The 26,124-nt window shown below is 40.3% G+C and overlaps 1 protein-coding gene across 2 annotated transcripts in view; it reads right to left on the bottom strand.

The window, feature by feature from the left end:
* ablim1b (actin binding LIM protein 1b) overlaps positions 1-26,124 on the bottom strand; it is a 78,539-nt gene that overhangs the window by 40,586 nt on the left and 11,829 nt on the right. For both annotated transcript variants that reach the window (XM_024005190.2, XM_070448144.1), the window contains exons 3-4: positions 8,893-9,076; positions 8,631-8,740 (exon numbers count right to left, since the gene is read on the bottom strand). In XM_024005190.2, coding sequence (XP_023860958.1) covers positions 8,631-8,740; positions 8,893-9,076 — 294 coding nt within the window. The remainder of the gene's footprint in view (positions 1-8,630; positions 8,741-8,892; positions 9,077-26,124) is intronic.

Raw genomic sequence — 26,124 nt, 5'->3', positions numbered from 1 at the left:
AAAAGTCAAAGACGGCTGCACCCATTGCCTGAAAAATCTGATTTTAGTTTGGCCACTTTTCAGCATATTACAAATTTTCAACTTACGTGTTACAGTGTATACAAGAACCGGAGCACATGACTTGACAAGTCATTTACAGCTTTTGACAAATCACAAATAAAATAAAATGTTATCACCTCACAGATCATCACCCCAAATACAACTCTACTTACTAGCCTTACCATAGCATGAAAGCTAAACAGGGTTGCCAGATTTGGCTGAAACCATTTTAGGGGAGTTTGTGGGGGGGTTCATTTCATTTGAGGGGGATTTCAAGTCCATGGGGGTAGAAATAGAGGAAGGTATCGTTGGGGGATATGATGGAGGATATATTACTATGATAATATATTATTTTTATACTGAGGGTCATTGTCCTACTTAGGGTCATTGTCCTACTGGAAGGTGAACCTCCGTCCCAGTCTCAAATCTCTGGAAGACTGAAACCGGTTTCCCCCAAGAATTTCCCTGTATTTAGCACCATCCATCATTCCTTCAATTCTGACCAGTTTCCCAGTCCCTGCCGAAGAAAAACATCCCCACAGCATGATGCTGTCAACACCATGCTTCACTGTGGGGATGCGGTTCTCGGGGTGATGAGAGGTGTTGGGTTTGCACCAGACATAGCGTTTCCTTGATGGCCAAAAAGCTAAATTTGTCTCATCTGACCAGAGTACCTTCTTCCATGTGTTTGGGGAGCCTCCCACATGCCTTTTGGCTAACACCAAATGTGTTTTCTTTTTTTTTTCTTTTAGCAATGGCTTTTTTTCTGGCCACTCTTCCGTAAAGCCCAGCTCTGTGGAGTGTACGGCTTAAAGTCGTCCTATGGACAGATACTCCAATCTCCGCTGTGGAGCTTTGCAGCTCCTTCAGGGTTATCTTTGGTCTCTTTGTTGCCTCTCTGATTAATGCCTTCCTTGCCTGGTCCGTGAGTTTTGGTGGGCGTCCCTCTCTTGGCAGGTTTGTCGTGGTTCCATATTCTTAAATTTTTTTAATAATTGATTTAAATGGTGCTCCGTGGGATGTTCAAAGATTCAGATTTTTTTTTTATAACCCAACCCTGATCTGAACTTCTCCACAACTTTGTCCCTGACCTGTTTGGAGAGCTCCTTGGTCTTCATGGTGCCGCTTGCCAGGTGGTGCCCCTTGCTTAGTGGTGTTGCAGACTCTGGGGCCTTTCAGAACAGGTGTATATATATACTGAGATCATGTGATAGATGATGTGACACTTGCACACAGGTGGACTTTATTTAACTAATTATGTGACTTCTGAAGGTAATTGGTTGCACCAGATCTTATTTAGGGGCTTCATAGCAAAGGGGTGAATACATTTGCATGCACCACTTTTCCGTTTTAACATTTATTTTTAAATATTTTTCATTTCACTTCACCAATATGGACTATTTTGTGTATGTCCATTACATGAAATCCAAATATAATTCATTTAAGTTACAGGTTGTAATGCAACAAAATAGGAAAAATGCCAAGGGGGATGAATACATTTGCAAGGCACTGTACTACAGTCTATATGTCAATAGAACTTCGGTTGTGTTTTTGCAAATTTGCTTTGTTAAAATCCCCAGCTACAATAATTGCGTCCTCAGGATATGTGGTTTCCAGTTTGCATAAAGTCCAGTTAAGTTCTTTGAGGGCCATTGTGGTATCGGCTTGAGGGAGAATATACACGGCTGTGACTTTTACTGATGAGAATTCTCTTGGGTGGTTATACGGTCCGCATTTGATTGTGAGGTATTCTAGGTCGGATGAACAAAGGACTTGAGTTCCTGTATGTTATCACAATCACACCATGAGTAGTTCATCATGAAACATACATCCCCACCCTTCTACTTCCCAGAAAGATATTTATTCTTGTCTGCGCGATGAACTGAGAGCCCAACTGGCTGTACGGACTCAGACAGTATATCCCGAGAGAGCCACGTTTTCATAAAACAATTCCTGATGTCTCTCTGGAAGGAAATCCACGCCCTGAGCTCGTCTGCCTCATTATCCAGACACTGAACATTAGCGAGTAATATACTTGGAAGCGGTGGGTGGTGTGTGCGCCTCCTGAGTCAGACTTGAAGTCCACCCCGAGTACCTCCTCCGCAGGCGGTGTTTTGGGTCTACCTCTGGAATCAGTTAACTTCTTGGAACTATAGGGGGTGCTGTTCCGCATTAGCATATTTGGGTCTCCAAATTAAACTGCCTCGTGCTAAATTCTTGATCTTACTAATATGCATATTATTGTTATTATTGGATAGAAAACACCTTCTAGTTTCTATAGAAGTTGGAATTTTGTCTCTGAGTGGTACAGAACAATATCTACAGCACTTTTCATGACAGGGTTCAGATTTCAGAAATTTTACCCCTGATCTGGAGTCTGTTTTAAGGCGACAGTGAATGCTATGAAGAAACCGACACTGCCTACGTCTTCTCTTGGGTGTCTGTACGTCATCACGTTTTGAATGAAATCGATGGGACATCACAGCCATTATAAAAGACCAAAATGTATAGGGACCGCCCTTTCTCGTCGTGCGCCTGAAGCGTGAAGGCCATCGGACTTGCCTCGTTCCAAATCGTTGTCTAACCAGCAATATTTCTCCGGTCATGTTTTCAGTCGTTATAGTTGTTAAAAACATCATAATGTAGTTAATTTGAACCGATTATAGCAATTTATATCCGTTTAGTGCGATTTTGAGGAATTTATTGTTGTGCACTCTGAAACTTTGGACACGTTTTGGGGTGTCGGTCGTTGGTGGTGGACATTTCGAAGGACAGAGGACATCTATCGACCAAAGACGTTATAACATAGAAAGGATACATTGCCCAAGAATCTGATGGAAGAACAGCTCAAAGTAAGCAATATTTAATATGATAAATCGTGTTTCTGTCGAAATATTTTAAACGCATATTTCGCCATTTTGTTTGGTATAGCTTCACTTGGCGAACCCTGTATTGAAAAGTAAGGATAATTTTAAAAATGTAAATCAGCGGTTGCATTAAGAACTAATTTGTCTTTCGATGCTGTCAACCCTGTATTTTTTAGTCAAGTATATGATTAGCTTCAATTAAACTAGATCACTCTGATAGAGACGTCAGACATATTGAGGCTTGATTTCCTAGTATTTTTATTGTGTAACCACGGTTTTGTATGCTAAATATGCACCTTTTCGAACAAACTGTATATGTATATTGTAAAATGATGTTACAGGAGTGTCATCGGAAGAATTCTGAGAAGGTTAGTGAAAAAATTAATATATTTTGGCGGTGATTACGTTATAGCGCTCTTTGGCTGGAATCGATGCTCTGGTAACGTTTGCACATGTGGTATGCTAACTTATCGATTTATGTGTTTTTCGCTGAAAAACGCTTAGAAAATCTGAAATATGGTCTGAAATCACAAGAACTGGGTCTTTCCATTGCTATGCTTTGTCTATTTTATGAAATGTTTTATGATGAGTAAATTGGTCATACACGTTGCTCTATCTAGTAATTCTAGTCGATTTGTGATGGTCGGTGCAATTGTAAACTGTGATTTCTACCTGAAATATGCACTTTTTCTAACAAAAACTATCCTATACCATGAATATGTATCAGACTGTCATCTGAAGAGGTTTTTTCTTGGTTAGTGGATATCAATATCTTAGTTGAGCCGAATTGGTGATAGCACCTGAAGGAGTAAGAAACTGATGGAGTTAGAAAAGTGTGTATTTTGCTAACGTGTTTAGCTAATAGATTTACATATTTTGTCTTCCCTGTAAAACATTTTAAAAATCTGAAATGGGGCTTTATTCACAAGATCTGTATCTTCATCTGGTGTCTTGGACTTGTGATTTAATGATATTTAGATGCTACTATCTACTTGTGAAGCTATGCTAGCTATGCTAATCAGTGTGTGGGGGTGGGGGGTCTCCGGACCCGGGTAGAGGCTCGTTAGAGGTTAATTTGCCCTGTGGGTACGAACAATGGATCCGATTTGGGAAAGTCATATTCCTGGTTGTAATGCTGGTGAGTTACCATCACTCTGATATCCAAAAGTTCTTCCTGGCTGTATGTATAACACCCCAAAAGTCTGGGCTAATAATGTAAGAAATAACACATAAAAATCTAAATACTGCAAAGTTTCCTAAGAGCTAGAAGCAAGGCAGCCCTATCTGCCGGCGCCATTTTCAGCATGATCATGACACAGGTGCACCTTGTGCTGGGGACAATAAAAGGCCACTCTAAAATGTGCAGTTTTGTCACACAGCACAATGCCACAGATTCGAGGGAGCATGTAATTGGCATGCTGACTGCAGGAATGTCCACCTGAGATGTCGCCAGATAATTGAATGTTGAATGAATTTCACTACCATAAGCCGCCCCGTCATTTTAGAGAATTTGCAGATACGCCATCTAGCCTCCATAACCATAGACCACGTGTAACCACGCCAGCCAGGACCTCCACATCAGGCTCTTCACCTGAGACCAGCCACCCAGACATCTGCTGAAATTGTGGTTTGTAAAACCAAATAATTTCTGCACAAGCTGTCAGAAACCGTCTCAGGGAAGCTCATCTGCATACTCGTCGTCCTCACCAGGGTCTTGACCTGACTGCAGTTCGGCATCGTAATTGACTTCAGTGGACAAATGTTCACCTTCTATGCTATGGCCACTGGCATGCCAGAGAAGTGTGCACTTCAGGGAAGAATCTCCGTTTCTACTGTACCGGCCAGATGCCAGCATATTTGGGATGTCCTGGATCGGCGTGTACAACAGCGTGTTCCAGTTCCCGCCAATACCCAGGGATCGGTGCACCCCCCCCCCCCCCCCCCCCCCCCCGCAGGATGGTTGAGTTAACGTAGGCTAATGTGATTATCATGAGGTTGTAAGTAAAATAAAATCCCAGGACATAGACATATCTGATATGGGCAGAAGCTTAAATTCCTGTTAATCTAACTGCACTTTCCAATTTACAGAAGCTATTACAGTGAAAGAATACCATGCTATTGTATGAGGAGAGTGCACAATTATGAAAATGTATTAATAAACCAATTAGGCACATTTAGGCAGTCTTGATACAACATTTTGAACAGATATGCAATGGTTCATTGGATCAGTCTAAAATGTTGCACATCTAGTGGCCAAAATCTAAATTGCGCCTGGGCTGGAAAAATACATTATGGCCTTTCTCTTACATTTCAAAGATGATTGTAATAAAAAACAACAAAACCGTTTATTTTCCTCGTATTATCTTTTACCAGATCTAATGTGTTTTTTCTCCTACATTAATTTCACATTTCCACAAAAAAAGTGTTAACTTTCAAATGGTATCAAAAATATGCATATCCTTGCTTCAGGTCCTGAGCTACAGGCAATAATATTTGGGTATGTTATTTTAGTCGAAAATTGAAAAAGGGTCCGATCCTTAGAGAAGTGGGACAACATTCCACAGGCTAGAATCAACTCTATGCGAAGGAGATGTGTCATGCTGCATGAGGCAAATGGTGGTCACACCAGATACTGACTGGTTTTCTAATCCACGCCCCTACCTTTTTTAAGGTATCTGAACACAACAAATGCATATCTGTATTCCCAGTCATGTGAAATCCATAGATTAGGGTCTAATGAATTTGTTTCAAATGACTGATTTCCTTATATGAACTGTAACTCAGTAAAATCTTTGAAATTGTTGCGTGTATCTTTTTGTTCAGTGTAATTACTAATAATTCCTCTTTATTCTGTACTTTCAGAAACCACACACACAAATACACTGAACATCTTTTTTGCCGAAGATTGTGGCCAGCTTTTGTATGCTAGTAACATACTGTTTGAACCAATATGTAATAGTTGTTCATTTAATTGAAGTAGTAGTAGTGGTTGAAGCACAAAAACAAAAACTAGTTTTACTAGAAGAAAGAAAAACTGCAAGAAAAGACTGACAACTGTCATTTCATTATAAATATGCATAACCCATATTTCAATATTCATATAGTAATTGAACAACAAAAATTGCATTCCCACCCCCCCCCAGGTGCTCCTCCAGCGCTCTGTCATGAGGTTCTCTTTGTACTTTCGGTAGGTAATCGTCCCACCTATGGGGAAAGGGAGTGGGGAGAATGAGGGATGGCAGGATGATGAGTGGGTAGGTGGGTGAGCTATTGTCAATATAATTGCATATTGGAACTTTATGTCCAATTATAAAATAAAATAAAAAACTAGTTCAGTAATATTCTCACCTGTAAGATGACGGGGAAGTATGTTGGCCATTGAGGAAAGTAATGCCGATCAGATGGAAAAATATCTTCTTATACCACGTTGTAGTTTTCTCAGCGCATTCCACAAAACTCTTCATCATGTTCACCTTATTCACTACCCCCATTTTGAGGTTACAGTACACAGTCTGCTTTGATCTTTCCCTCTCCCGTCAGGTGGTCCACCTTCCCTGTGGCCGACAGGGTTGCTGTATGGACAATGCAGAGGACATGGACGTCTCGTTTGTCATGCTATTTTACTGCCAGCTGTTGACCGTTCTCATTGAACTCCACCTCCTCCCTCTGCATTTTCCTGCTTCCGAAATACTGGCATCCCCTTCATGTTCGATCGGACTGTGCCACAGGCCACTTTGCTGTTGAAGAGCAGATGCTGGAAGAGCGTGGGACTGTACCAATTGTCCACATACAAAGTGTGTCCATTCCTAGGAAGTGGAGCCAGCATGGTCAACACCATGGACCTGGACACCCCAAGCCCCTCACAATGTTGGATGTCAGTGATGGACCCTGTGTAGACCACATTGTCCTAGACAAATCCTGTCTTCACGTCGCACATATCAAAGAACTTGACCCCAAACCTGTGCATTTTGGAGGGAATGTACTGACATAAAGCCAGCCTACGCTTCCATAACATCAGGGACTCGTCAATGCACAGGTTTTTGTACTGTATGGCACAAAGACCCGAACCAAATGCTGATGTCATGATGGTAAGAACATTGATTTGTATAAAAGTGGTCATTTAGGTTGGCAGTAGCATTGTTTACGAAATGCAGGCATTGCAGCAGAACTAGGAAGGGAAAAGAGAGTGACAAAGAAGGGAGTTGCAAACATAGGATCCATGCTCCAGTATTCACTTAGGGAGTTCTTCTTTACTATCCCCATGAGAAGGACTGTCATCAGGAAGGTATACATTTCACTAATTGTGGTTGTCACCTATTTAGCGAGCTTCCCCCTCACTCTTGGCTCTCTCTTCTCCTGTAGCTCCAAGGCATAGCGATTGTTCTCCTCCACTATGTCTCCCACCAGCTCCTCTGTCAGAAACAGCTTGAAGCACTCTGCCTCAGAGGGAGATGGCAAGGGGCTTTGCACTCCAGACTGATACTCAGCAGGGCCCGGAGGGGTGAAATGGCTGGTGGCCTTCCAGCTACCGCAGACCTGCCGTACTTCACCCACTGTTGGTCTGCCTCCATCACCACCATAATCTCCAGAATGACCGGGGACTTCATCGGTGGGAAAGCGGTTAAAATTATTATTGTCATATAATCTTACTTAATTGACCATGTATAGCAGGTTGAAATTTGGCTGTAGAATCAATGACCGAAAAATATGTATTTTCAATGTCTGTAAATGACATATTTTCAACGTCCAGTTTAAAATGTATTTTCACGTTTCATTCAGCACCTAAAACGCACCGGATTTTAATGCCTGGAAAACACATATTTTCAAAGTCTTGGAACTACATATTTTTGACGTACGTATAAGACGTCTTTCAACATCCATATAAGATTATTTTTCAACATAATTTTCCTTACTTGGGTGCATCCATTGATGTTCCATTTGTCCAGTGAACTATGGACACCTCTCCCACTCTGTCTGGGCAGGGTAACAGGAAGCGGTCTAGGATAGGCTAATGTTGGAGAAGTTATACACTCTTAGATAAAATAAAAGGTGCTAAGTAAGATTCTTTGGCTTGTCTCCATAGGGGAAATCCTCTGATGGGTCCTGCCTAGAACCCTCTATAAATGGTTTGACCAAAACCCTTTTTATCATCTAAGGGGTCTTCCTAGAACTCTCTTTGAAGGGTTCTCCCTAGAACCATCTATGAATTATTCCACCAGCCTTATTAACCTTTCAAATTCAACTCTTTATGACAGTACATTACATAAATCATATGGACTTTCTTTGAGGGCCTAGTTATAGCCTAGCACAGTGGTCGGAAACTCCTGGTTTACAAGTCACATTATGCTGGCTTGCAAAGTGATGTGTAATTCCTATTGGAATCCAGCTAGAGTGAAGATATCCAACAATTGGAACTTGTAATTACCCGCAACCTGCATTCAGAATAACTGCCAGGATTTTTTAATTTTATTTAAGCTTTATTTAACTACGCAAGTCTGTTAACAACACATTTTTATTTACAATGACGGAAAGGGAGGGCTGATAAATATGACAACCTAAATGTTAATGTTAACAGAAACAATCATTCCACAGAAAAAAACTCTTATCACAGCCGGATGTAATTTATGACACCTGTGGTAAGGGATCCTCAAAAACGATTTGGACACCTCTCACTCACGTGGACACACACAGATGCACGCATGCACGAACGCCACACACACTTACTGCTGGAGCTGCTGATGTCTTTGGGGGTAGGGGACATAGGGTGGATGCAGTGTTGACAGAGACAGTCTTTCCCATTAAAGGTGACACGATCTCCAGTAGGAAATGGTCGTCTGAGAGTGAGAGAGAGAGAGAGTGAGAGAAGAGATACATCTATGTGTATGTGTGTGTGTGTGTGTGTGTGTGTGTGTGTGTTGTGGTTGTGTGTGTGTGTGTGTGTGTGTGTGTGTGTGTGTGTATGCATGTGGCAGCACAATGATCTTACTTGCAGATTGTGCAGACGAAACAGGCTGGATGGTACGTCTTGCCGAGAGCAGTGACCACCTCTCCCTCTACAAAGCTCCCACAGCCATTGCAGCATGTGCCATGGAGTCGCTGGTAGTCCAACGTGCACAGGTAGTCCCCGTTCTTCATGAAGAAACCTCCCTGAGCCAAGTCGCACCCGCACACTGAACACACACGCACACACAAACACAACATGTATTCGCTTAGCATACATGCTAAAATGAGAAAAGTTCTCTCAGAATCTTTCTTCATCAATATTTAGCCTTCATTTCTTCACAAAATAAAACATTTAATTTCTTCACACATAAAATGGCTGTAGGTAGCATTATGCTAAAATTAATTAGTAATCTCAGGCAAAAAAATTGTCAAAGACTCCAGCCACCCTAGTCATAGATTGTTCTCTCTGCTACCGCACGGCAAGCGGTACCGGCGCGCCAAGTCTAGGTCCAAGAGGCTTCTAAACAGCTTATACCCCCAAGCCATAAGACTCCTGAACAGCTAATCAAATGACTACCCAGACTATTTACAATGCTCCCCCCTTCTACGCTGCTGCTACTCTCTGTTATTATCTATGCATGGTCACTTTAATAACTGTACCCACATGTACATATTACCTCAATTACCTCGACACCGGTGCCCCCGCACATTGACCTGCCATTGTTATTTACTGCTGATTTTTAATTATTAGTTATTCATATCTCACACTTTTTTTGTTGGTATTTTCTCAACACTGCATTGTTGGTTAAGGCCTTCTAAGTAAGCATTTCACTGTAAGGTCTACACCTGTTGTATTCGGCGCATGAGACAAATAAAATTGGATTTGATTTACGCAGTAGCTCCGATTTGAGTAATGGAGGATTCCAGTAGTATGTCAGAATATGGCTGCACGATTTGGACAAAATACAGTTGAAGTCGGAAGTCTACATACACCTTAGCCAAATACATATAAACTCAGTTTTTCAGAATTCCTGACATTTAATCCTAGTAAAAATTCCCTGTCTTAGGTCAGTTAGGATCACCACTTCATTTTAAGAATGTGAAATGTCTGAATAATAGTAGAGAGAATGATTTATTTCAGCTTTTCTTTCTTTCTTCACATTCCCAGTAGGTCAGAAGTTTACATATACTCAATTAGTATTTGGTTGCATTGCCTTTAAATTGTTTAACATGGGTAAAACGTTTCAGGTAACCTTCCACAAGCTTCCCACATTAAGTTGGGTGAATTTTGGGCCATTCCTCCTGTCGGAGCTGGTGCAACTGAGTCAGGTTTGTAGGCCTCATTGCTCGCACAAGCTTTTTCAGTTCTGCCCACAAATTCTCTATAGGATTGAGGTCAGGGCTTTGTGATGGCCACTCCAATACCTTGACTTTGTTGTCCTTAAGCCATTTTGCCACAACTTTGGAAGTATGCTTGGGGTCATTGTCCACTTGGAAGACCCATTTGCGACCAAGCTTTAACTTCCTGACTGATGTCTTGAGATGTTTCTTCAATATATCCACATGATTTTCCTCCCTCATGATGCCATCTATTTTGTGAACTGCACCAGTCCCTGCTGCAGCKAACCRCCCCCCCCCCCKCAACARGATGCTGCCACCTCCGTGCTTCACGGTTGGAATAGTGTTCTTCGGCTTGCAAACCTCCCCCTTTTTCCTCCAACATAACGATGGCCATTATGGCCAAACATTTCTATTTTTGTTTCATCAGACCAGAGGACATTTCTCCAAAAAGTACGATCTTTGTCCCCATATGCAGTTGCAAACCGCAGTCTGGCTTTTTTATGGCGGTTTTGGAGCAGTGGCTTCTTCCTTGCTGAGCGGCCTTTCATGTTACGTCGATATAGGACTCGTTTTACTGTGGATATAGATACTTTTGTACCTGTTTCCTCCAGCTTCTTCACAAGGTCTTTTGCTGTTGTTCTGGGATTGATTTGCACTTTTCGCACCAAAGTATGTTCATCTCTAGGAGACAGAACGCGTGTCCTTCCTGAGCGGTCCCATGGTGTTTATACTTGCGTACTATTGTTTGTACAGATGAATGTGGTACTTTCAGGCATTTGGGAATTGCTCCCAAGGATGAACCAAACTTGTGGAGGTCTACAATTTTTTTTCTGAGGTCTTGGCTGATTTCTTTAGATTTTTCCATGATGTCATGCAAAGAGGCACTGAGTTTGAAGGTAGGCCTTGAAATACATCCACAGGTACACCTCCAATTGACTCAAATTATGTCAATTAGCCTATCAGAAGCATCTAAAGCCAGGACATCATTTTCTGGAATTTTCCAAGCTGTTTAAAGGCACAGTCAGCTTAGTGTATGTAAACTTCTGACCCACTGGAATTGTGATACAATGAATTATAAGTGAAATAATCTGTGTGTAAACAATTTTTGGGAAAATGTCTTGTGTCATGCACAAAGTAGATGTCCTAACCGTCTTGCCAAAACTATAGTTTGTTAACAAGAAATTTGTGGAGTGGTTGAAAAACGAGTTTTAATGACTCCAACCTAAGTGTATGTAAACTTCCGACTTCAGCTGTATACTATACATTTTTGTGCATTTAGATATGTTTGTCCTTGTTCGATAGAGCCATTGGACGTCTTTCAGCGATGTTCCTATCAGCGGATTCATTGCTAAATATACAAGCAGACATTTTCCAGTCTCTGAAAGACTACAACTTGTGTTGGGTGGTGCTTCCTGCTCTGTTCTCCGGCCCTCCTCCAAGAGGCACCACTAACAACAAAATCCTTTGGGCAAAACTGAAAGAACTGACCAGACGCAATGGCTTCAAGTGATTTCTCTCATCAATACGAATTCGACCACAGAGCAATTTTTTATGTTATATTATCTACATTGTGACATTCAACCAACTGGACATTTTTGGGATTTAGCTAACGTTAGAAGCTCAGCTACAGCCGATGCCAGCATCAAGAGAGCAGATGACACATTTGGTGCCTAGCTAAGTAAGCTTCCGGCAAGCCACCTAGCTAGCTAACTTTAGTATATTGATTGAAACCCATATTGTGTATTGCTGGCTAACATACTACTCCCAGTTAGCACATTGGAGCTGGGCCGATTCCGGCTGAGAGTCGGGGCACTTGACTGAGAGTCAGACTCGGCCGACGTCATGTGACCCGAGTCTGGCCCGCCTTCCGCAGCATTACTTATGGCTAGGATGCGGCGATTGAGCTCGGGCCGCGATTGTGTTAACAACGTTAAACTTCAATGGTAAATAATATTTCTTATCCAATTTGGACATTAAGTAACTGGATAATTTTTGTAATAATATTCTGTAGAAAAGTATGTTAAAAAGTTATTTTACTGCTGCTTAAGTTACCAGTTTGAAAAGGCAGGTTAAATGTAGCCTAACATTAATTTATAGGACTAAGTAGGATATCGACACATAAAACGACAACGTTACGGGACTTCTAACATGTTTCAAGGCCAGTTTCCTAATCAGCAATCAGATTGTGTTGTCTGTGATGTTAATTTACAGCAAATTGCTAAACAACCTCTTCTGATTAGTCAAGGTGAGTGTTCCCTGAAAATGACACAAGTTTTTGAATGTTAATGCAGTCCCTTTGACCCCTAAAGATCTCTTCTCTGTCTCTCTAGCCTGACAGCTAATTCCAGCAGTAGCTCTTCCTCCTGCAGCCAGCCAGCTATTCAGCCAACAAAGGAGATTATAAGGTTCCTAAGAATTAATGCAAGTCGCTGCCCTTTATTAATTCAGTTCATCAATGTTTTTTAGAACTCTGGCCCTCAACGTCACCATTTGTCAGAAGGTGTTCTGCAAACGTGTCAAGATTTCTGATTCTATTCAAAAAGAACAGTCTACACATAATGTAGAAAATGCTGCTGTTCCTTAGACATTTTATATGTCCAATGAGGCCGCAGAGGAAATGTTGTTCAGTGGTCAGGACTTTGAGGAAGAACTGTTTGTGGATGCTTTGATGGACACTGCAGGTGTAGGAGAAGCTGGAGGTCAGGGTGAGGTTGATGATGCTGAGGAGAACGTTGGTGATGAGGGTGATGATGTCGAGGAGATGATTGACGATGAGGTTGAAAGCCCAACGGACCGTTTCAAAGGCTACTTGGTGAATTGGGCTCTTGAATATGGAATAACATTATTTGCGTTAACAGCCCTGCTTTCGATTCTGAGGTTCCACCATCCAACCTTGCCAAAAGATGCAAGGACCCTCCTCAATACCAAAAGAGTTGACAGGGTTGCTGGTGGCACTTTTTTAAACTTTGGTATTCTAAGTTCTCTCTCTGGCACTCTTGACAAACTTTGGCAGAAACTCCCAAATAGTTATACAAAAGTTATTCTATGCACCTGTGACATTACATAAGTCACCAACTAGCATGGAAAAGTAAGACATGTCTAAAAATATAACCATGACACAAATACACAGTCTAGTGGGCTAAATGGGGGACATTCAGAATCAGTGAGGGTCAGCGGTTACAATCAACACCACAGCTTGCGTTTGGCTGGTCAGCAGGGCTAGTCCTCTTATGAGAGTCTTACTTTCAATATTATAAATTATGCATTTTCAATTTACACAGTATGTTTCACCTTGTGGACTTTATATCTGTGGAGAAGAAGGAGACCTTCATCATGGGTCCAGGATGGCATGAGCTACTGGCCCCCTTATACATCCACAGAACGCTGCACAAGGCCAGTGAAATGTCAAGAAGCACCTGACGAAAACGGATGTGAACATAAGGTACACTAGAGGTGAGTTAATGTTATATTTGCAGTCAACTATTTATAACTGACATCAACCTCCTGAGACAACAATATGTATCTGCAATCTAACACAAAACATTAATATTCCCTTGTAGACACATGAGGAGGCTCACTGTAAGCTTCCTATGGCTGTGGTCCAATCTGATCTTCAGATTGAGGAGGAGGATGACCGCCTCGCATATATGAAGAGAAAAGGCATAACAAATATGATTAAAAAAACTAACTATCCAACATATGTTAGTAACCTTATATTTTTAACATCAGGGGCACAAATACGCAAATGTTCAGTGCCACTGAAAGTGAGGATAAGGAGCCAATGGAAACGTTTTTACGCAAGGGCCAGTCAAACACCTCTAAGGGTTTGCCACCTGCACCATTTATCAGACCTCCAGAGAACAGAAGAGAGACACCTGGGAATTCTGATAGGCCAGCAAGGATTGAGCCAAATATTCAACAGCAGCAGCCAGTGTGTGATCGTAAGTGTTACATGTAAGGTACATATTGTGGCCCCCACCAACATCAAAGTTGCCCACCACTGAACTATAATGTGATTGCGTTGATTATGTTGTTTATATTTATATTTATTATCCTTTATAACTTCAACTACTGAAAGAATGTGAGGGATAAAACACAACTGTGTTCTGTTTCGTATTTTTGAAGCAATTCTTTGTGAGATCTTAACCTCCATAGAAATGATTAAGCAAAAGCTCCAGGTGACCAGATCAACCCTGGATGAGGTTCCAGATTTGACAGACCTTCGACTTCCAATGTCCTCGCTGGAAAACTTGAGAAGAGTTGAGGGCCAACTTTCAGATCAAGACTTATAAAATAACCTGGTATGACAAGATATCATTACATCATTACATGTATTGCTGAAAGGTAATCAACCAAGCCACAATCTGACCCAGAGTACCATTCCAAGTTTTTGTTTTTCAGACCATATATTTGGGACTGTTTGGAGGGATGACCACCAAGAAGAATGTGTGGAGAATCCTCTCAAAACTCCTTAAAAATGGCCTGGCCATGAAAATGAATTGGAGAGGGGCCAATGGGAAACAGGCGTTTGAACCTCTTGCCTTTAAAAGTTTTGTTATCGGTAAGTTTGCTTTCAAGGCCGCTGCATGGGGCAGAGAGGCATAATGTCACAGAAGTTATTAATGAAATAAAAACAGGCCAGCATGTTAATTTGATTGTCGGCCGGGAAGTTCATTATTACAACACAGTTTCCTGTCAAGGCAGGAAGAATATAATGAAATGGAAATATTTTACAAAAAGCCATTAATAAAACAATTTTGTAGGGTTAGGGGAGTTGCATAAACTATGAGTCATATTTCAGGGAGTATTTCAATAAGTGTTCTATTTTCTCTTTCTGATATTTACAAAGGTGATGTGCGTCACAGTCATTCTGAAGTTCCTGATAGAAAAATATATGAAACGATGGATGAAGCTAGCCCCTGACAGAGATGGAGGGAGAAAAAGGAGAGAGTGAGTGAAAAGTGACCAGACCTTGGAGGAGTGATGGAGAAAACGGAATGCCTATCAGAGCGTAAACAGAAAGAAAGCTTAAACAGACAAAATCAAACTACTTCTCATTGTTTCTGTGATCAAAAAATAAAAGTAACTTTTAAATTAAATTCTTTGATAGTCTTTCCTTTAAGTAGTATTTTAGTATGTTGATACTTTGTGCAACTCAGTTGATCAGCATTAAAAACGTTGTGGATGGGTATAATTTGTATGTAAAAAATGTATAATAGTAATATTTAAATTGACTAAATCTGGTAATTTTGTATTAAACATAATCTTTGTGCATGTACGCATGTATGCATGTTCAACTAGTCTGCCCTAATGTTGATGTTATGCTGGCACAGTTCAACTGTCATTCAAACTACAATAGAGTATCATTTTTAATACTTTTTTGTCTTACAGACAATACCATGGAACTTTCCCTGGAGTGGATTCTAGATACAGAATTCTGTTTGCTTGCATGTCATTGTAGTGAATTGTATCATTACACTGGGTTTCTAGCAAAGGACTTTTGAGGAGCTGAATGGTAGTTTGATCATGACAACACTCCCTCCACAGCTTGACAAGTATTCCCTGAACTTTACTACGCTGATCATACTGTATTTATAAAAAAAATTATTGTGAATGGCAATTTCCTCATGACCACCAGTTCTCTGAGCTACAGATTGTTACACCTGCCATCTTGCCTATTTTAAGTCTTCTCTCATTGATCGAGACATGCAGCACTTTGGTGTGGACACCCACCTGTCTCGATCAATGAGAGAAGACTTGAAATGGACAAATCTTTGGGTAAATCACATTATCTGGTGTAGCAATCTGTAGCTACAGTTCTCTGAACTGTACTACACTATTCATATTTTTTTTTTGGTATGTTGCTTTTATTTTAACAAATAAACATTCTTTGGATATCTGAATGTCTAGCATCTGTTTGATGCTACGGAGCCCTGTACAGCTTATATAAATATATTCTGTGAATCCATAAAGGCAGACACATTTTTTACGGTGGTTCTACATCAGGGCTCTCCAACCCTGTTGCTGGCGAGCTACCGTCCTGTAGGTTTTCACTCCTAATAGTTGAATGGACTTTGTGGTTCACTATGAGCAGACGAATACACAGGAAGTTGAAACTTCCCGATTCTATCAGTGAAATGAAAATGTGCTAGTTCTAGCGTGTGAATTGGCTAATTGTGATGTTAATAATAAAATGTAATGTTAATATAGTAATGACTATATGCCGTGGCAGATCCAGGGTGAAATTCCCCTTTATAGACAACCAAGTACACACAATGTCTATGGTTGGAATACAAATGGGCCCTTGGAATAGTGTTGTTTAGCAGTGAAAAAGCCAGGAAGGAGTTGTGTTAATTTGTTTATTTATATGGATGCCCATTAGCTTTTGCAGAAGCAGCAGCTACTCTTCCTGGGGTCCACAAGAAACACAAAACAGTGATACAATGATAGACAGTCACAGACATTTGTAATGCAACAATATATAAACAATACATCAAAATACAAACAATACAACAAATCAAATTGTATTTGTCACATGTATAGAATACATTACTGTGAAATGCTAACTTACAAGCTTACTTACTCAAATAAACTAAAGTAAAACAAATATATATTAAAATAAAGAAAAATATTTTAAAAACAAACTAACTAAAACATTGTGTGTGTGTTATGTGTGTGTTATTTTGTGTGTGTCCTCACAGTCCCCGCCCTTCCATGCGATGTTGTTTAATCCCTTCTTTTAAGGTTATTTTGCTGTTTGCTTGAGTAAATGGAGATGGGAGCGATAGGAACTGCAAGCGCCTTAGAAATCTAGATCCATATAGAAACCCATTGAAAAGAGAGTGACCACAAAAAAGTTTCCTGGAAGGTTTGTCCTCTGGGTTTCGCCTGCCAAATAAGTTTTGTTATACACAGACATAATTTTAACAGTTTTAGAAACTTTAGAGTGTATTCTATCCAAATCTACCAATTATATGCATATCCTAGCTTCTGTTTACTTTGGGCACACTTTTCATCCGGACGTGAAAATAGTGCCCCCTAGCCTTAAGAAGTTTTAATGTTCTTGCTTAAAAGATGTTGGTATTAGCGACTCGGACAGGGAGTGGTTGAAAATGTCAGTGAAGACACTTGCCTGATGGTCAACACATGCTCGCAGTACACGTCCTGGTAATCGGTCTGGCCCTGAGGCCTTGTGAATGTTGACCTGCTTAAAGGTCTTACTCACATCGGCTGCGGAGAGCATGATCACAGTCTTTCGGAACAGCTGGTGCTCTCATGCATGTTTCAGTGTCATTTGCATCGAAGCGAGCATAAAAGTAGTTTTGCTCGTCTGGGAAGCTCGTGTCACTGTGCAGCTCTTGGCTGTGCTTCCCTTTGTAGTCTGTAATGGGTTGCATGCCATGTCCGACCAGCGTCAGAGCCGGTGTAGTACGATTCGATCTTAGTCCTGCATTGACCCTTTGCCTGTTTGATGGTTCGTCGGGGGGCATAGCGGGATTTCTTATAAGCTTCCGGGTTAGAGTCCCGCTCCTTTAGCTCAGTGCGCCTGTAATCCATTTTTGCTTGTAAGCAGGAATCAGGAGGATAGAATTATGGTCAGATTTGTCAAATGGAGGGCGAGGGAGAGCTTTGTATGTGTCTCTGTGTGTTGAGTAAAGGTGGTCCAGAGTTTTTTCCCCCTCTGGTTGCACCTTTAACATGCTGATAGAAATTTGGTAAAATGGATTTAAGTTTCCCTGCATTTAAGTCCCAATCTACTAGGAGCACCGCCTCTGGGTGAGCGTTTTCTGTATACAGCTAATGGCTGTATATAGTTCATTCAATGCTGTCTTAGTGCCAGCCTCCGTCTGTGGTGGTATGTAAACAGCTATGAAAAATACAGATGAAAACTATCCAGGTAGATAGTGTGGTCTACAGCTTATCATGAGATACTCTACCTCAGGTGAGCAATAGCTCTAGACTTCCTTAGATATCGTGCACTGGCTGTTATTTACAAAAATACGTAGTCCATCGCCGCTGTTCTATCCTGCCCGTAGTGTATAACTAGCCAGCTGTATGTTGATAGTGCTGTCGTTCAGCCACGACCCCGTGAAGCATAAGATTTTACAGTTTTGAACGTCCCGTTGGTAGTTTAATCTTCCGCGTAGGTCATCAATTATATTCTCCAAAGATTGCACATTTGCTACCAGAATGGAAGAAAGTGGGGGTTTATTCGATCGCCTACGAATTCTCAAAAAGGCAGATCGCCCTCTGGCCCCTTTTTCTTTGCCTCTTCACGCAAATTACGGGGCTCTGGGCCTGTTCCCAAGAAAGCAGTATATCATTCGCGTCGGGATTGTCAGACTCGTTAAAAGAAAAAAAGGATTCTGTCAGGCCGTGGTGAGTTATCGCAGTCCTGATGTCCAGAAGTTATTTTCGGTCATAAGAGACGGTAGCGGCAACATTATGTACAAAATAAGTTTCAAACAACGCAAATAAATGAACAAAAACCACAATCGGTTGGGGACACGTAAAATGTCAGCCTTCTTCTCCGGCGCCATGTGTCTGTTACTTGAACTCTGTGAAGCATTTGGGCTGCAATTTCTGAGGTTGGTAAATGTAATGAATTATCCTCTGCAGCAGAAGTAACTCTGGGTCTTCCTTTCCTGTGGTGGTCCTCATGAGAGCCAGTTTCATCATAGCACTTGATGGTTTTCCAGATTGATTGACCTTCATGTCTTAAAGTAATGATGGACTGTCATTTCTCTTTGCTTATTTGAGCTGTTCTTGCCATAATATGGACTTGGTCTTTTACCAAATAGGGCCATATTTTGTATACCAACACTACCTTGTCACAACACAACTGATTGGCTCAAACACATTAACCTGTTTGGGCTGCAGGGGCAGTATTGAGTAGCCTGGATAAAAGGTGCCCATTTCAAACGGCCTCGTACTCAATTCTTGCTCGTACAATATGCATATTATTATTACTATTGGATAGAAAACACTCTCTAGTTTCTAAAACCGTTTGAATTATATCTGTGAGTAAAACAGAACTCATTTTGCAGCAAACTTCCTGAAAGGAAGTGGAAAATCTGAAATCGATGCTCTGTTCTAGGGCCTGCTTAATGTGCTTGATATTTATTAGGTATACATGCACTTCATACGCCTTCCACAAGATGTCAACAGGCAGTGAGAGAAGAAATGGTGTGTATAACTGATCTGAGGTCGAATAAAAGCTCTTGGCATGACACCAATTCTGTTTCCTGGAAGCGGCGAGAAGGGACCTGGTATTGCCTTCTGAAAAGCTGTTCATTATAGACGACTAATATCTCCGGCTTTGATTTTATTTGATAAATGTGACAATATCATCTGTAAAGTATGTTTTTTCAATATAGTTTTATTAGATTATTGAAATTTTTTCGGGACGTTAGGCGTGTTGCTTTGTCTGCGTTTGTTCACGAAGGAGAGCTTCGCGCCACTTTGCTAGCTTTTCCGTGCTAATTGACTGGAGAAGAGGACTTCTAAAACCAACAACGAGATTGTTCCCGACAAAGGACCCTTGTACAACATTCTGATGGAAGATCATCAAAGAGTAGGACCCATTTTATGATGCTATTTCTATATATCTGTCGAACATGTGTACTATTAGTTTGCGCCCAGATTTTGGGCACTCTCTCGCTATAACTAAGCTGGATGTCGTAATGAAGTTTTTTTAGTTACTAACACGGCGATGCATTAACTTCTTGCAACTATAGGGGGTGCTGTTCCGCATTAGCATATTTGGGTCTCCAAATTAAACTGCCTCGTGCTAAATTCTTGATCGTACATATGCATATTATTGTTATATTGGATAGAAACACCTTCTAGTTTCTATAGAAGTTGGAATTTTGTCTCTGAGTGGTACAGAACAATTTCTACAGCACTTTTCATGACAGGGTTCAGATTTCAGAAATTTTTACCCCTGATCTGGGGTCTGTTTTTAAGGTGACAGTGAATGCTATGAAGAAACGACCACTGCCTACGTCTTCCTCTGGGCTCTGTACGCATCACGTTTGAATGAAATCTATTGCACAATCCCAGCCATTATAAAACCAAACGTTTAGGGACCGCCCTTTCTCGTCGTGCGCCTGAAGCGTGAGAGGCATCGGACTTGCCTCGTTCCAATCGTTGTCTAACCAGCAATATTTCTCCGGTCATGTTTTCGTCGTTATAGTGTGTAAACAACATCATAATGTAGTTAATTTGAACCGTTTTATAGCAATTTATATCCGTTTAGTGCGATTTTGAGGAATTTCTTTGTTGTGCACTCTGAAAGTTGGACACGTTTTGGGTCCCGTTCGATCGTTAGTGGATTTTCGAAGGACAGAGGACATCTATCGACCAAAAGACGTTTATAACATAGAAAGGATACATTGCCCAAGAATCTGATGGAAGAACAGCTAGTAAGCAATATTTAATATGATAATCGTGTTTCTGTCGAAATAATTTTAAACGCATATTTCGCCATTTTGTTTGGTATAGCTTCACTTGGCGAACCCTGTATTGAAAAGTAAGGATAATTTAAAATGTAAATCAGCGGTTGCATAGACTAATTTGTCTTTCGATTGCTGTCAACCCTGTATTTTTTAGTCAAGTTAATGATTAGCTTTCAATTAAACTAGATCACTCTGATAGATGACGTCAGACATATTGAGGCTTGATTTCCTTAGTATTTTTATTGTGTAACCACGGTTTTGTATGGCTAAATATGCACCTTTTCGAACCAACTGGATAGTATATTGTATGATGTTACAGGAGTGCATCGGAAGAATTCTGAGAAGGTAGTGAAAAAATTAATATATTTTGGCGGTGATTACGTTATAGCGCTCTTTGGCTGGAATCGATGCTCTGGTAACGTTGCACATGTGGTATGCTAACTTATCGATTTATTGTGTTTTCGCTGAAAAACGCTTAGAAATCTGGAATATGGTCTGAATACACAGAACTGGTCTTTCCATTGCATGCTTTGTCTATTTTTATGAAATGTTTTATGATGAGTAAATTGGTCATACACGTTGCTCTATTAGTAATTCTAGTCGATTTGTGTGGTGGGTGCAATTGTAAACTGTTGTTTCTACTGAAATATGCATCTTTTCTAACAAAAACTATCCTATACCATGATATGTTATCAGACTGTCATCTGAAGAGTTTTTCTTGTTAGTGGATATCAATATCTTAGTTGAGCCGAATTGTGGATAGCACCTGAAGAGTAAGAGAACTGATGGGTTAGAATAGTGGTGTATTTTGCTAACGTGTTTAGCTAATAGATTTAATATTTGTACTCTCTCCTGTAACACATTTTTAAAAATCTGAAATGGTGGCTTTATTCACAAGATCTGTATCTTTCATCTGGTGTCTTGGACTTGTGATTTAATGATATTTAGATGCTACTATCTACTTGTGAAGCTATGCTAGCTATGCTAATCAGTGTGTGGGGGGATGGGGGGTGCTCCCGGACCCGGGGTAGAGGCTCGTTAGAGGTTAAGAACCTGATTAAGAACCTGACCTAACCTGATGTTATAGGACTGTCATCTGATGAAGCTTATCAAGGTTAGTCAAAAATTATATATCTTTTGCTGGTTTGTTATGATCGCTAACTTTTGCTGCTGGTAAATGGCTTGTGTCTCTGGCTATTGTGGTAAGCTAATATAATGCTATATTGTGTTTTCGCTGTAAAACACTTAAGAAATCGGAAATATTGGCTGGATTCACAAGATGCTTGTCTTTCATTTGCTGTACACCATGTATTTTTCAGAAATGTTTTATGATGAGTATTTAGGTATTTCACGTTGGTTTCTGTAATTACTCTGGCTGCTTCGGTGCTATTTGTGACGGTAGCTGTGATGGTAGCTGCAATGTAAAACTGATTTATACCTCAAATATGCACATTTTTCGAACAAAACATAGATTTATTGTATAACATGTTATAAGACTGTCATCTGATGAAGTTGTTTCTTGGTTAGTTTGGTTGGTTCTTGGTTAGTTAGGTTGGTTTTGTGCATGCTACCTGTGCTGTGAAAAATGTCTGTCCTTTTTTGTATTTGGTGGTGAGCTAACATAAATATACGTGGTGTTTTCGCTGTAAAACATTTTAAAAATCGGACATGTTGGCTGGATTCACAAGATGTTTATCTTTCATTTGCTGTATTGGACTTGTTAATGTGTGAAAGTTAAATATTTCTAAAAAATATATTTTGAATTTCGCGCCCTGCACTTGGCGTGGCTGTTGTCATAAGTTTACCGACGTCGGGCTTGCAGCCCAAAGAAATTAAGGAAAGAAATTCCACAAATTAACAAGGCACACCTGTTCATTGAAATGCATTACAGGTGACTACCTCATTAAGCTGGTTGAGAGAATGCCAGGAGTGTGCAAAGCTGTCATTAACACAAAGGGTGGCTAATTTGATGAAGCTCAAATATAAAAGATTTGTATTTGTTTAACACTTTTTTGGCTAATACATGATTCCATATGTGTTATTTCATACTTTTGATGTCTTCATGATTATTCTACAATGTAGAAAATATAAAAAATAAATAAAAACCCTGGAATGAGTAAGTGTGTCCAAACTTTTTACTGGTACTAATATATATTTTATTGCTATTATTATTATTATTATTATTATTATTATTATTATTATTACTTGTTTAATGTTAATACTACTTGTTTAATTTAATTCCATTTGGGATAGCTAGCTAAATTATAGAGTCAACATCTTGTCTATATTGATGCTATTACAATAACCAAACAGTTAGGTACAATGGCTTGCGAAAGCATTCACCCCCTTAGCATTTTTCCTATTTTATTGCCTTCCAACCTGGAATTAAAATGTATTTTTTTGGGGGGGTTGTATCATTTGATTTACACATCATGCCTACCACTTTAAAGATGCTAAATATTTTTTTCTTGTGAAACAAACAATAAATTAGACAAAAAAATGGAACTTGAGCGTGCGTAACTATTCACCCCCCCAAAGTCAATATTTTGTAGAGCCACCTTTTGCAGCAATTACAGCTGCAAGTCTCTTGGGGTATGTCTCTAGAAGCTTGGCTCATCTAGCCACTGGGATTTTTGCCCATTCTTCAAGGCAAAACGGCTCCAGCTCCTTCAAGTTGGATGGGTTCCGCTGGTGTACTGCAATCTTTAAGTCATACCACAGATTCTCAATTGGATTGAGGTCTGGCTTTGACTAGGCCATTCCAAGACATGTAAATGTCTCCCCTTAAACCACTCGAGTGTTGCTTTAGCAGAATGCTTAGGTGTTCTCGGGGTGATGAGAGGTGTTGGGTTTGCACCAGACATAGCGTTTTCCTTGATGGCCAAAAAGCTCAATATTAGTCTCATCTGACCAGAGTACCTTCTTCCATATGTTTGGGGAGCCTCCCACATGCCTTTTGGCTAACACCAAATGTGTTTTCTTCTTTAAGCAATGTCTTTTTTCCGGCCACTCTTCCGTAAAGCCCAGCTCTATGGAGTGTACGGCTTAAAGTCGTCCTATGGACAGATACTCCAATCTCCGCTGTGGACCGTTGCAGCTCTTTCAAGGTTATCTTTGGTCTCTTTATTGCCTCTCTGATTAATGCCCTCCTTGCCTGGCCTGTGAGTTTTGGTGGGCGGCCCTCTCTTGGCAGGTTTGTTGTAGTGCCATATTCTTTCCATGTTTTAATAATGGATTTAATGGTGCTCCGTGGGATGTTCAAAGTTTCGCATATTTTTTATAACCCAACCCTGATCTGTACTTCTCCACAACTTTGTTCCTGACCTGTTTGGAGAGCTCCTTGGTCTTCATGGTGCCACTTGCTTGGTGGTGCCGCTTGCTTAATGGTGTTGCAGACTCTGTTGCCTTTCAGAACAGGTGTATATATACTGAGATCATGTGACACTTATATTAAGTCCACCTGTGTGCAATCTAACTAATGATGTGACTTCTGAAGGTAATTGGTTACACCAGATCTTATTTAGGGGCTTCATAGCAAAGGAGGTGAATGAATACTTATGCACGCACCACTTTTCCGTTTTAAATTCTTTTGAATTTTTTGAAACAACTTATTTTTTAATTTCACTTCACCAATTTTGACTATTTTGTGTATGTCCATTACATGAAATCCAAATAAATATCAATTTAAATTTAAATTACAGGTTGTAATGCAACAAAATAGGAAAAACATAAAGGCGGATGAACACTTTTGCAAGGCACTGTAAACAAGTAATTTGTGAAACCATGATGTGATGTATTACAGGATTGGATGTTGCATGCCATTTCAATGTTGTTTGAGTTCTTTTGTGTATCAGCAAATTTGCTTGAGAATCTCACTGCAACACTGCGTCCATGTTGCTTGACATAGGCATTTTTAAAGAACCACCAGTCAAGGTTAGATCCCCGCCCACTCCGTCTATCTTTTCAGACTTCCAGGTAGTTTGACATTTGAGGAAAGGTAATTGTTTTCAAATGTTGATCATTTATATACAATTTTCCCACAATGCACCATAATTTACAGTATGCTGCAGTAATATGTTTCAGAGTATTTTACTGTTGATAATACCCAAAATTATCATATCAATTACAGTTTTCCGTTACAGTGTACAATTGGATGCACTAGTGCCTCTCTGGAAGTTCAGGGTAATGGTAAATTACTTATTTTTGGGGGGGAAGGAGGTGTCGTCAGCCATTAGCGGAAATTGCTAATGCAGGTCACACCGGCCACTGGTATTGTGATAGAGGGATTATGGCAGGCTTCCCAGAGCCCTGGAGGTCGAGGGGCCCAGAAGGACACAAATAGACTTTGTGGTTTTAGACAGGCATGCACACAAAACACACACACACACACACATACACACAGACACATAGAGACAGATTTCTGGAGGGGAAATGCTATCCATCTCCATACAAGCTCCAACAGTACTGTCTGAATTCCTGAATCTGCGCACAAGAATGGGACTTTAAAACCTATAAGCTAACATACGGAATTGTTTTACGATGGTTATATCATGGATCATTAAAGTTAAAAATAAATAATAAGGAATATGGTTTTGAAGTGTCTACATTATATCTGGAAGATATAAGAAAGCTCAGGGAATATTTTTTATGATTTTCTTATGATGTTTTTTTGGACGCTTTATTTTTGTTGGCACAAAACTACCTCCATACTTCCATTCATCTGTATGGGTTACCTTCACAAGAATCCCGTGAAATGTAGAGCAAAAACGGAGAACACCGCCGAGTTCGAGAGAGTCTCCTCTTTCCTGAGAGTGGTAATATTAGCCGTTCGGACGCTACTGACGTTTTCGTGAGAAGACCGATTTTCAGTATGTCTCATGGTATGACAAACGCCGCTGTTGCTAGGCAACCTTCCACCACAGATGTGAAAGGCCGACATAGGCGGATGTGGTGGATTGAGGCGCAGCCCATGCAAAAATAGATGTCTCTAGTTGAACCTGACAGATTTTGATGGGGATTTTTTTATTATGTTACTTAGATTGACGCACAGGTGCGTCAATAGACTCTTAGGATTTGTTTAGGAGGTTGCCATGAAAATGGATAGACAAAGCATTATGAGCGTAGTCTGGCGTATGCAGTCTTTCAAAATCTTTCACAAACGCAATAAATAATGTGACCATGAAATGTATTTGGTAGTTTTTCATTCAATATATGCAATTCAACAAGACAAGCACTGAGCTCTTTTTTTGTAAGCAGTAAGGATTTGTAGAGCAAGACAAGGTTTTGTTAGTATAAAGGCAGATTGAGCAATGGTCTTGGTCTTATACTAATTGTAATTTCTATGGATACGAGGAGTGAATTAGTTGCAGACCAAATAGTTCTCTATCACAGGCAAATATCATCTTATTTCTGTCAAGATCCTGTAAAACAACAGAACCACCTAAGATACCACAGAAGCTGTAAGGAGACTGCTGGTG

This window comes from Salvelinus sp. IW2-2015, linkage group LG17, assembly GCF_002910315.2.
Source record: "Salvelinus sp. IW2-2015 linkage group LG17, ASM291031v2, whole genome shotgun sequence".
NCBI lineage: Eukaryota > Metazoa > Chordata > Actinopteri > Salmoniformes > Salmonidae > Salvelinus > Salvelinus sp. IW2-2015.
The sequence above is the reverse complement of the archived record's forward strand: the minus strand, read 5'-3'. Positions and strand labels throughout refer to the sequence as shown.